Source organism: Haplochromis burtoni, unplaced genomic scaffold (assembly GCF_018398535.1).
Source record: "Haplochromis burtoni strain Fernald_Lab_line unplaced genomic scaffold, NCSU_Asbu1 Contig_449, whole genome shotgun sequence".
NCBI lineage: Eukaryota > Metazoa > Chordata > Actinopteri > Cichliformes > Cichlidae > Haplochromis > Haplochromis burtoni.
In genome coordinates this window covers 301569-313844 of record NW_024582810.1, presented here as the reverse complement: position 1 = coordinate 313844, position 12276 = coordinate 301569, and the positions used below count along the sequence as shown (strand labels likewise).

The window sequence follows — 12276 nt, the reverse complement described above, 5'->3', positions numbered from 1 at the left end:
CGTAACAAGTATAAAAGTTCTCCTTCAAACTGAAACACAAAAGACCACGTAGAACGACTCAGTTAATTAAAATAATTTACATATCAGACCTCGTCTCAAACTTAGCTCTTGACTGTTGTTGCCAGGGGAAAATATCCTTCGGGGCCTTCGATGCAGCGGTTTAATTGAATTTTGTTTTTGACATCGTGACATCATACAGTTTGGAGTTCAGGAACGTTTTGATGTGCGAAGTACTGCTGACCGTGACCTTTTCTTTACAAAGAAGCTCCGATTTTAAAACTTTCCACCATTTTGAATTTAGACACACTGACTTAAATTCATTTCCTGGTGACAAAACTCAACCCTCACCCGTACACTAGATCCTCACTATTAAATGCAGATATCACTCATTGTGTCAACAGAAATATGTCCCCACAGCTTCTGTAAAAATACAATCTCACACACATTTTTTCCCCATTGCCATTGTATTGTATTTAAGTTTTATTCAGAAAGACAACTTTAATCAATCATCCAGAAGGTAAAAAGACAAATTTTAGTTATGGTTTTATTGATTTATTGAAAAACCTTTATCTGATCATTTACTTGTTTAGCTTTGATTCTTTCTTCCAGTCACAAGCTGCTGTTAACTGTACGTTAGAAAAAAGTACTAACAGCACTAACAGCAGGCAGTTGTACAATTTAACATATATTCATGTTTTTCTTTGGTGGACACAAAGACAAGTAGGACTGTAGATCTTTAATTTCACATCATTAATTTAGAAGTGTTCTGTAGCACATTTTAAATAACCTCAGTTGGCCAAAGTGCTCTACAGCTACAAAATGTCAATTATACATAAGAGTCACTAAATCAACAGTAAATATACACTTAAAAGTCAGTCATGAAATAGAACAAAGCATTTGCATAATAAAAGCCTAAAAACTGACGGATATAATTATGCAGTCTTGTTGTGTTTAAACTAGTGGATCTGTGTTACAATGTAGTTATTAATGAGCCACCATGACCAAAAGTCCTGCATTGATTGATCTAATCTGATCAACATTCATCACCAGGTTGGGTTTTGCTCATTAGGAATCCTCCTCACCTCGTAGGACAGTTGTGATGAATAACAAAACAATAAACTGCATTCAGGTTACATAATTGAAGACATGAAACTATGAGGTCACAGGACCCTCCCTGGTCCAATCAGAGTGGGACTGTTTAGCAGTCTGATATTATCCTGATGCAGAGCTTCAGGAGATGTTACAATGATTTGGAGGGAAGGATGCACAGAACCTGATGAATGACAGCAAACTGATGATTATGCTTTTCGCTTTGTTTCTGAGGGTCTAATCATCCTGTTACCACGACGACTCCACACAAAACTCAACGATTGGAGATGAGTAACAACACCGGCGAGTGTCAGGCAGTGGGTGTCTGGGAACACCTGGTATGAAGAATCAGGCTGGATGAACAATTTCTTATAATGTGTATGATGGTTTCCACTCACTCCAAATACATGCTTGTTAGGTTGTTTGGTGATTCTGCATCGACTGTGTGAATGCGATTGTGTATCATTGTCTCTGTCACTCTGTGTCACCTGCCCTGTGAGAGACTGTGTCCAGTACTGTCACGGTCGCAGTGGCAGACCGTGTGGAGAGTGTGTGGAGGACTCAGGTGCAGACACAGGCGTGGACACGAAACTGGGTTGAACGAAAAGCGAGCCTTTTATTGTGGCTGATGAATACAAAAGAAGCAAACAAGAATAAGGGCAGCACAAGAGCAATAACTAAACAGAAACCTAAACTGGGAATAAACTATGGTAAGACTATGACATAGAATACAACAGACCGGGCATGGAAACACGGAGGGTGGGAACACAGACGACGCGACACAGACTACATGAAACACAGAGACTAAATACACAAGAGGGATGATCAGGGGAAGTGGCCACACATGGGAACACAGCTGACACAGATAAACATAACAAGACATGGCAGGAGTAAACAACACTGACGGGAGACTGTCAAAGTAAAACAGGAAGTACACAGAGGTGCAAACAGGAGGAGAGAGAGAGAGAGCACGGGCATAGTGGGCTGGGGAAACATGGAATAAAACATAAGGAGAGACGAGGGCTCAGAGATACACAGAGGGGCACACAGGGGGCAAAAGCCACGAATGGAAAACACTAAGGGAACAACACAAGAGGGCAACTCAGAAAACATGGCCTAAAATAAGGAACGAAATACAAAAATACAAAGAACTAGGAATACTGGGCCCACATGGCCCAGGACCATGACAAGTTCAGTGGGAAATCCTCCCGCGTCCTGCTCCCAGATAAAGAAAACTGACAAATGAATAAAACTAAATAGGCTTTTAAATAATCTTTACCAGTGAAAAACAGAGGGACAGTACCTGTTTTATATGAATATCCTCTTTACAGATAAGTGTACATCTATAGAAAATGTAAGTACATATAATCCTCGCTCTAAACTCAATTCCACACACTTTTTTTTACTCTTGGATTTGTGTGATATCATAGGGAGGGGATATGTTCACATTTCATGTTAGGAAGAAAAATGCCCTGTCCACAAAACAAAACTCTTTTTCATGAGGGACAGCCAACAAGCAGAAAGTTAGCTTTAAAGAAGGAGCCGCTTTAACAGCTTGTTTCATACAGGATGAATTGTGGGCCTGCGCAGACGCCCAGTATTAGATAAATGAGATTTTTTAAACTGTGAATCACACAGAGCTACTCTAGCAGAGCCCAACACGATAAACAGGATAGGTCCTTTCTATTAATATTCTCTATATGCAAGTGACCAACTCCTCATACACACACACATATACCAAGTGTATTTTTGGTATAAAACCCTAACAGCTGTTAGTTTTCAGAACACACACACTGAACAGTGCAGCATGGCATTGCATGTTTTGTTGCCGACCAAATAGAGACATTTTGCCCTCCGTGTGATTGCTCTTTTTACCCAGAGGGCATTTAAACACATGCGCACACACACACACACCTACAGACACACACACTGGCACACAGTCAGTGTGATTGCAGCTCTCACCCAGAGGACATAAACAAACAATCACAGATTGAATTCAGGGAGTGTTTACCCACCTGGTCCTTTGTGTGTGTGTGTGTGTGTGTGTGTGTGTGTGTGTGTGTGTGTGTGTGTGTGTGTGTGTGTGTGTGTGGAGGTTACAGGGCGGATGAGCTATTCTGTATGCCGTGTTCACACTGCAGCTCAGCATATAGAAAGAGAGGAGAAGCCCACTGAATTAATTCCAGGTTCACTTGAACATTTTGTTGTTCTTCAAAGCTTTTTCATACATCGATCACACAAATTGCTCAGCAGCACAAACAGTCGAAGTACAGCTCCAAATACAATAACACCAACTGTACCCATAAATTAAATGGACCATGTCCTGAATCAGCAGCACTGGAGTTTCTAAATACCTGCACTGGTTTACAGAGCCAGAGAAGATACAGGAGGTTTGTAAGAGGAAGTGATCATCATCTAAAGTGAAAGAATCGAATACGGCATTAGTTTAGGCAGATGACGAAGCAACAGATACTGCCAAGTATAAATGACTGCAGATGGAAATATTTTTCTTCTGTGAGCTGTAGTGGTCCTGACTGAACTACAATTTTAGCATTAGTTTGTTTTTTGCATCTCCTCATTCACCTCATTCACTGTCTGCCTCACTGACAGGATGTAGACAGACAAGGGATGATCAGTCATGTCATGGTTCTCAGCAGCCCAAAGCGAAGCTTTAAATGCTGCCAGCAAGGGGTCCACTGAGTGGTCAAGTTCATGAGGGCTTGAAATAGTTTGGATATGAATTGGGACTTTGCCACTGTGAATCTCACCTGACTTTTCATCTTTCATCTTTCCATCAAGTTTGTTAACCACTTGTTCATTTCAGGCTTGTGGAGGGCTGAAGCCTGTCTCAGCAGTGAGAGACAGGGGACAGGTTGTCAGTCCATCTCAGGGCCAACACAGAGACACAGACAACAATTCCCTCTCACATTTACATCACACTTTTTAAACTCTTTACACCTTGAAAGCTGACTAGGAGTAACCCTCAAGGCTTTTTTCTCAATCTAGTAGTTTCTGTCATATTTCATATTTTTCTAGAGCATGTGACTGGGTGCATATCAGACATTAGTGAGGGTGGTCTCTGTCTAAGCAACTGCTTTTCTAAAAACCTGGAAACTATTTTAATAGTTGTCATCAAACAGTTGATGTATACTCAGGTGTCAAAACTCGGACAGAATGGACAAGATGTGCAAAATGTGTCACCATCTAACAAAATGTTAGATTGTGACCAGATGGAAGAATCTCTGATGGAAGAGGAACCAGATGGAAGAGTCTCAAAGCAAGAAGGTTCTGGTTGGTTGGGAATTTTATGTCTGAAGTGTGCATGTACTTCCTGACCTTGTGTGTTTCTTCCTACAGTCCAAAGGCATACTTGTTAGCTTAACAGATGATTCTAAATTGATGTGGGTGACGGTGTTTGGTTGTCAGTCTCTTTGTCTTGGCTCTATAATGGGCCAGTGTCCTCTTTAGAGTGCACCTCACCTGTTTCCCTGTGTCAGGTGGGGCAGGCTCTTTGGGGGTCCTATGTTTCACAAGCAGTAAAGAAGATGGATAATATAGGACGCACTTGCATTAGTGTGATTTCATATAAACCTCTATTTCTTTAAAAAAACAAAAAACAAAACTTGATTAGCATAAAGTTTAAAAAGATGAGTACAGAGTGTTGAAACTTCCCTGCAAGGTCTCTAAATGGATGATGTAGATGAAAATATTTTGTTTTTTAAAAAAAACCTTTTTCAGTTTATTCTCTTTGCAGTTCTGCTGGTTTTCTGTTACTCAAAATGTGTTGTGGTTATTGTGTTTCCTCTTTGGTGGTGATGCTCATCCATCCACTTTCATTTTCATCCAAGTTCCCAGTGTAGCTGGACTCTCAGCAGCCCCAGTGTTAAGCAGAGCACTCCCTCGACTTGGATTGCCAGATGGGGCAGCTTGAATCAAGGGTTTGGCAGTAAATGGCGGTTTTCAGAATATCCTGCCTGGTGTGAAGAGTCCTAACCGGTTTTAAACACTTTCCTGGTTCATCAGGGAACTTAATAAGTTTTGAAGCCTGTGTTGCACATAGAAGAATTTACATGAAGTACGAGACACCAGAGCAGGGTTGGCATGTCTTTGGTTATCTTCATTAAATTTCTACAAGATGTGTGCGCCCCCACTGTGATTATCAGGGCTGTCTGATTATTATCTGTATTATTATCAGCGTTATCTTCAGCTTTCTGCGGGCCTCCGTGTATTTTTCCTGGTGTCCTCTGAGGGAAAATTAAGAGACGGAAGCGCTTTGCCTGTTTGAAGGTGGTGAATGAGGCCGTGCCTTCGCTCACCCTGCTGCTTTACAATGTCATCTACCTCTGAATATAAAGCAGCTGCAGGAGGGATTTCTGTTCCCGACATTTTCTGCTCCAGACTATAAAATAGAATGAAATCATCCAGTGTTTCAATACAGCTGGAGGCCAATTCACCTCTAAAGAAAATACTTCTGATATGAGCTTAATTGTTCCATGGATCCCATTTAGTTCATTCAGTGACATTTAAGCCATGAAGCTCAATAAATGAATGGACACAGCACACTTTAATTGAGAGACATGATTTCTACCAAATATATCCAATGTACATCTGACATTAATACATGAGATGGTTTGTATTTAAGACTTTCTTTAACTGCGCAAATATGTAAATAAGGGCAGAAGAAAATCAGGAAACTGTGTTATGGAGGTTTATGGGTCTCAGTACTTAAAATGTATTTAATAATAAGGTTGACATGGTTGTACAATTGCTTGAGTATACACTGTTGGTTTGATTTGTGAGGCAGTTCTTTCTAATGATTATGATTTTTGACATTTTTTGTAACTTTACACACTGCTTCTATAAGACTTGAGTCTGTTAAATAATGAACACGTAGTAGAAAATTGCTGGAAAGTGCCACAAGATGGTAAGTCCTCTCTCTACTCTACACACAACTGCACAAATATGTCAGCAGATACTGGTATTTATATTGCCAAACTCTTTCCAGTTTAATAGAGTCTTAGTTTTATAGGATTTCATGAGATTTAGTCCTTTTTAGTGGGAGATATTTGTTACCCCAAGTGTAGGAGTTTAACTATATCTGGATCTTATTTATGAAAAGTGAGAAGGTGGAGCGTGAGATGAACTGGCAGTTTTATGCAGTATCCATAGTAATGCTGGTGTTATAGCGGGCTATTTTGGGGAAGAATGAGCTGAGCAAGAAGGTTTTTGATTCACCAGTCGTTGTACATTCGCTCACCTATAGTCATGCACTCTGGTTGGTGGCAGAAAGAATAAAGTTGTGAATACAAATGGCGAGAATGAGTTTTCTCTCTCGGGAGGCTGAGGTCAGTCTTGGAGATACGCTACCTCCTTTGCATTGAAAAGAGCCAGACGAGGTGGCTGGTGCAACTGATCAAGCCTCCTGGGTGTCTATTCTTGGAGATTCTATGGCTATGAAAATTGGAAGCAGAGCACAGAGCAAATGTACGGCTTGCCACAAGGATTCTGTACGTATATGGTTCAAAATGCCTTGGGATCCCTTAGGAGTGCCTGGAAAACATGGCTGTGGCAAAGGATGTTTGATACATGCGTGTTTATTCTCCTACCACCTGGATGGATGGATGGATGGCTGTTTTAGAGGCATGTTTTCAGCACATACATAATGAAGAATGGGAATATTCAGTCTAAAAGCACACTGATGACAGTGTGCACTGATAAAACAAGAAAACATGAACTACTGTTTCAAACTGACACATTTTGTTAGATGTCATGAGAACTGGGTGTCCGACTATGGCTGAGCAGTTGAGAAGTGAGACTGGGGTTGTGCCTGTCTTTTTTCACCTTTGTGCTCCATTAATTTATCATCAAGACTTTCATTTTTAAAGTTCGACTGTAGCTTTTAAAGGCAACTGAGGGAGAACAGAGGAAAGATTTCTTTTGTTCGAGATTGCCACGATTTACTAGAACTTAGGTCACTCTGGTGACACACTGATGGAGATCCAGCTAGTGTGAATGAGACACAAGTGCAAGTTGTCAAAACGATATTTCCATGCAGCCAAAAGCAGTGCAGATGTTCATGAGATAATAATACTGAACATGAGGGAGTGTTTTAGATTTTTACAGGCAGAGTCAAGGAACATTATGATGTGCCTATTTAATAGCTTCAAATTTTTGGATACAGAAATTCTATCCATATGTTTTCTTTTCAGACGATGGGTCCATGTCAGTTCAGACAGTGTCTGCCATTGGTTGGTGAGCAAAACTGCAAAACTGTGTTCAGGTTCACTGCAGTGTCACTGGTGTCGTACCACATGTGAGTTCATCTGTCCACCCGAGTGACTTGAAATCTGACCTTGGTTCCTTAGAGGACAAATCCTAGATTGTGCATTTGGATGAGCCTTAGTACCTTCAGTAGGACTTGATTGCATTTAAAGTTACGTTGAAAGTGGTATATTTAGTGAAAGAGCCTAAAATGAACAAAAGGAGCTGTTAAGGAGGAAGAGGAGCACTGCTCTCCGGATGGAGAGTCGGTATGCTAGCAGTATTGTCCTCCTTCACGGTTTCCCTCTTTTTGTTCCCATGGGAGTTGTTGCAACATGAATTTAACTTCTGAACTGTTTCCATGGAGACCTCACATCCAACTGTGTCCTGTCAAAGTGGCTAATTAGTTAATGAAGCACGTGGCGATGCCCGACCAGAGAGAGTGAGAGAGAGCGAGAAAGAGTGTGTATGGAGGAATCTGGCCGACTCTCACATATATTCAGTTTGTCCCTATCCCCAGCCCCCTCCATCCTTCTGCCTCTCCTCTCTTCCCCCTCCTCCCTCTCTTTCCTCTCATAATCAGTTCTGCTGTAATCAATTAGCTGGATGAGGAGCAGCAGAGGGAACAGGTGCAGCTAAATGTTAATGAATTCCTCTGCGGCCATCCTCACAGTAACACTGGCTGAATATTTAAACTGCTTGTTGGCCCAATGACTTCACCGCAGCTGAAGCAGGGATCCACACACCATTGCTCTGTGTCTTTTTAAATATGTGTTAATACGACAACATGTGAATGTGTGTTCACATGTTGGCATATGACAATCCATTTAGTTACCTTTTTTTTTTTTAAAGGGTAACAACAAAAGATGTTGGTTCTAGATTGGCTGAATAATTCAATTCAGTTCAATTCAATTTTATTTATATAGCGCCAAATCACAACAAAAGTCGCCTCAAGGCGCTTCATAGATACAGAGAAAAACCCAACAATCATATGACCCCCTATGAGCAAGCACTTTGGCGACAGTGGGAAGGAAAAACTCCCTTTTAACAGGAAGAAACCTCCGGCAGAACCAGGCTCAGGGAGAGGCGGCCATCTGCTGCGACCGGTTGGGGTGAGAGAAGGAAGACAGGATAAAAGACATGCTGTCGAAGAGAGACAGAGGTTAATAACAGATATGATTCAATGCAGAGAGGTCTGTTAATACATAGTGAGTGAGAAAGGTGACTGGAAAGGAAAAACTCAATGCGAACCAAAGACCCAAATACACAACACTATGAGAACTATTCAAAACTTTAACTTCAAGGACTGGTGACACACATGTGTCTGGTCATTTTAGGTGAGTGGAAAGCAACACGCACAGTCTTTAAAAAAGACCAAAAGTACTTATACTGGAAACTGGAAAGAATAATTAACTGGTCAGATCCAACACTGAGGTAAAACTGATTAAGACTCCAATTTTTACAAAATGAATATAAACTCAAAACAGAGTGTCCAGCATGTATTAAAAATGTCACATCACAAATCACATTTAATTCAATAATGTTTAAAAAGCACTTTGAGGTATGACTTCATGAACAACATGCACGAACCCTGTGCAGCACCACGGCCCAAGCCTGTTGGGTCCTAACGGAAAAGTTACATAACTCACTAAAGCTTTGCAGTGTTATTGAAGCACCTGGGCTCTGTAGTGTGGTCATCTAATCACATTATTTTATTGCCACCTAATTCAGCCAGTGTCTCAGTTAATACCCTTCTACACATCTAAATAAAAACTTCTCATATTAGGCATGCTATATCTACAACCTCTTTTGCAACACATGTCAGCCATTCACCAAAGTTTGTTGTTGTTGTACGACATCTGCAATGTAGTACACACCAAAGTGTAGGGATGTTTCCACTTCTTCATGAAGTTTCATGAAATTCAGCCAGGCACGTTTTGCATGATCAAGCTCATAATCAACAAATTCCAGTCTAACAATAAAGAGAAATAACATAAATACGTAACTAGAAGAAGATATAGTCTGGGGTTAGTACAGAATCTTTAGATTTCTAGATGTTTTAGACCCCTTAGTTTAAAGTTTTTCACTTTATTGTGTGGTAGTTTTAATATTCAATGCAAATAACTGAGGTTTGATCACATTTTGTATGCTTAATAAACTAAATGAACAAAGCAAAAACATGTTTTAATTTGGGATATTTTACATACGCATTTGTACTGAGGATAAATTATCTTTATAACTTTATACGCAGGCTAACCTTGCTAAACTACTAAGCAGTATATTTGCTGTGTCTGATCTCTACAGTAGGGGAATTTAATTAAAAGTCACATGACCTATAATTCTGACTGAGGGTAATGATGTCAAAAACAAGCCACGGGGGATTATTTTATCCAATACACATCATTTCCTCCTTCCGTTAAATTTCTAAATATCCTCCAGTTTATCAGTTTAAGTTGGGATTTCTGTTATTATCAGTTACACCCACATGTATCAGGTGAACGTCTGAAAGAGATTTATATGATGAGAGAAAAAAGCAACGGAGACACAGAGAGGATTTTTCTATTCTAATTCATTAATCTTCATTCATTAATGTTCAGCCCACCTGACACACACACACACACATTTTGGGTCACACTGAGTATATCAGCAGGCTGGTTGATGGCAGCTGCCTCACAGAGCAGAGCACACTGGGGGCCAGGCAAACATCTGTTGTGTGTGAGCACGCGTGTGTGTGTCTGTTTGTGTGTGTCAGAGGTGGGTTGTTAACATGCAAATAAAGCAATTAAAATTCATGCGACACACACCCAAACACACAGATACACACTCACACACGTGCAAATTGAAATAGAAACACAACAGAAGCCAGATGAGCTTCTCTGTTGATTGCTGATCAGATTTGCATGCAGACCCTTTTCACACTCTCCTGCGATGAACACCAATACTTCCAGAAATTATGCTGTATTTATGTGTTTGTGATATATTTTGACAGCATGCAGTTGAAGTTCCACCCTCGGGATTATTTAATATTTTATTTGCCCATACATACAGAATAGAAAACACTTTGTAATTCCCAAATCCATGGAGCATATCACAACCATGATATCAATGTAAAGATCATACTGTCACATCAACCTTGGTATGCCTCTAGATAATTAATACTCCATGTGAGCTGGTGAGGGTTGAAGCTGAAAAAATGAGTCTTTAATGTTCTTTTTTTAATTCAGATTTTAAAAGTTAATTCGGACATGGACTATTAAACTGAAAGCCACATTATCGCTCTGATAATAGGTCTATAATTTTGGAACAAAATTTTATGTTGGTGGTTAGAAATGATTCTGAATTATTACCCAAAATTAAGAGATTTTAAATCTACATTAAATGACCCAAACTGCCCATAAAACCTGTAAATCAAACCACATAGAGACAAAAATACCACACCAGAAGCGAGCAAGAAAGACACAGAAAGTGCGATGTAAAAATGATTACAAACACATAATTTGGACTACACATTAACCCAAATCATTCAAAAAGAGTTGTAAAATGTCCAGAAACAGGCGAAAAAAGAGACAAACAGCAACTACCAATGAGCCCAACATGCTCACAAAGTGATGAATAGGGATTATAAAGAAATCTAAAAAGATACAGTGGGATGCAGAAGAATTTTAAAGAAACAGATAAAATACATACTACAAAATATATAACTATACTACCCAAATAACTGGAGCAAATTCTGATGGGCCTTAGGACTCTAGATGCATTGCCAGATTTTTGTAGCTCCATGGATTAGGGGAGTGGCTCACTTAGCATCAGTCACCAAAGCAATCAGTGTGGCTTGCGCTGTCTTGCCTCCTGCTCTTGTGGAGTTGTTTGGACTTGTTTGATTTATGTCATTTTCTTCTGTGTGATCTCCATATTTTGTCCTTCGAAATGAGTCAGGGTCATGACAATGGAAAACAACTGCAAAGGTGCACAAAGTTGCTTCAAAAAGACTCACAATGACCTCAATGAAGTTCAAGACACAACAGAGAGACCCATAAAGAGAACCAATTAGATTCAGTTCAGTTTTATTTATAAAGCACCAAGGTGCTTTATATTATAAGGTAAAGACCCTACGATAATAGAGAGAAACCATCAATAACCAGAAAAAAATCAAACGAATACCTTTGAATAAGTATTTGTCCACAGTGGGAAGAAAAGACTCTCTTTTAACAGGACGAAACCTTTGGTATAACAAGGGTCAGGACAACCACACAAGACATTTGCAGGACAATAAGAATCGAAGTGAAACTGTATGAAGGACTATGAACTCTATGAACCTCATCACCAGTCAGATGATGTTTGGCACCTTTGTTTACTGTTTTCTATTTCTTTTTTCTAGAGCATCAAAGTATCCTGGCAGCCTCCTCCACGCAGTGCCCAGAATGGGATCATCACAGCTTACAAGATCAAATACAGGAAGACGGGCCGGCGTGGAGACCAGGAAGCCATCGAACCCAACAACTTCTGGTACCTGTTCACTGGTAAGTCTCTTCAAACTGGCATGTGATTTGATTTAGTCTGGAAAAGAGAAATGGTTAAAGATGTATCTGCTGTTGGCTTTATAAAATCACTCAAGCAGGAGCATTTGTTGGGAAATTTAGCACAGAAGAAAGAGAAATATCTTGGCTTTTTTCATGCACACAGTACTTGTTAGTAGGATCAATTCAGTCTCATCAGGGGGCTGTTATCTCTCAGAGACTACAATATATCACCAGACTCATCCTTTAGTATTTGCCCTCATTTTCTCTCCCAAATAAATCTTTTAAAGCTGCACTCTTTGTTCTTACAATGACTCTGCTTGTTTGGCCCAAACTACACAAAAACTGCTGTACAAATCTGCAAGACTGCAGCCAGACTGTGCTTTTATTTATTTATTTATTTATTTAT

At 39.9% G+C, this 12276-nt stretch overlaps 1 protein-coding gene across 1 annotated transcript in view; it reads left to right on the top strand.

Moving 5' to 3' along the window:
- Positions 1-12276, top strand: part of dcc (DCC netrin 1 receptor) — a gene marked incomplete at its 5' end in the record, with an annotated part of 257227 nt that overhangs the window by 141074 nt on the left and 103877 nt on the right. The window contains one exon of the mRNA XM_014341226.2: positions 11729-11870. Within this exon, the coding sequence (XP_014196712.2) occupies positions 11729-11870 (142 nt within the window). The remainder of the gene's footprint in view (positions 1-11728; positions 11871-12276) is intronic.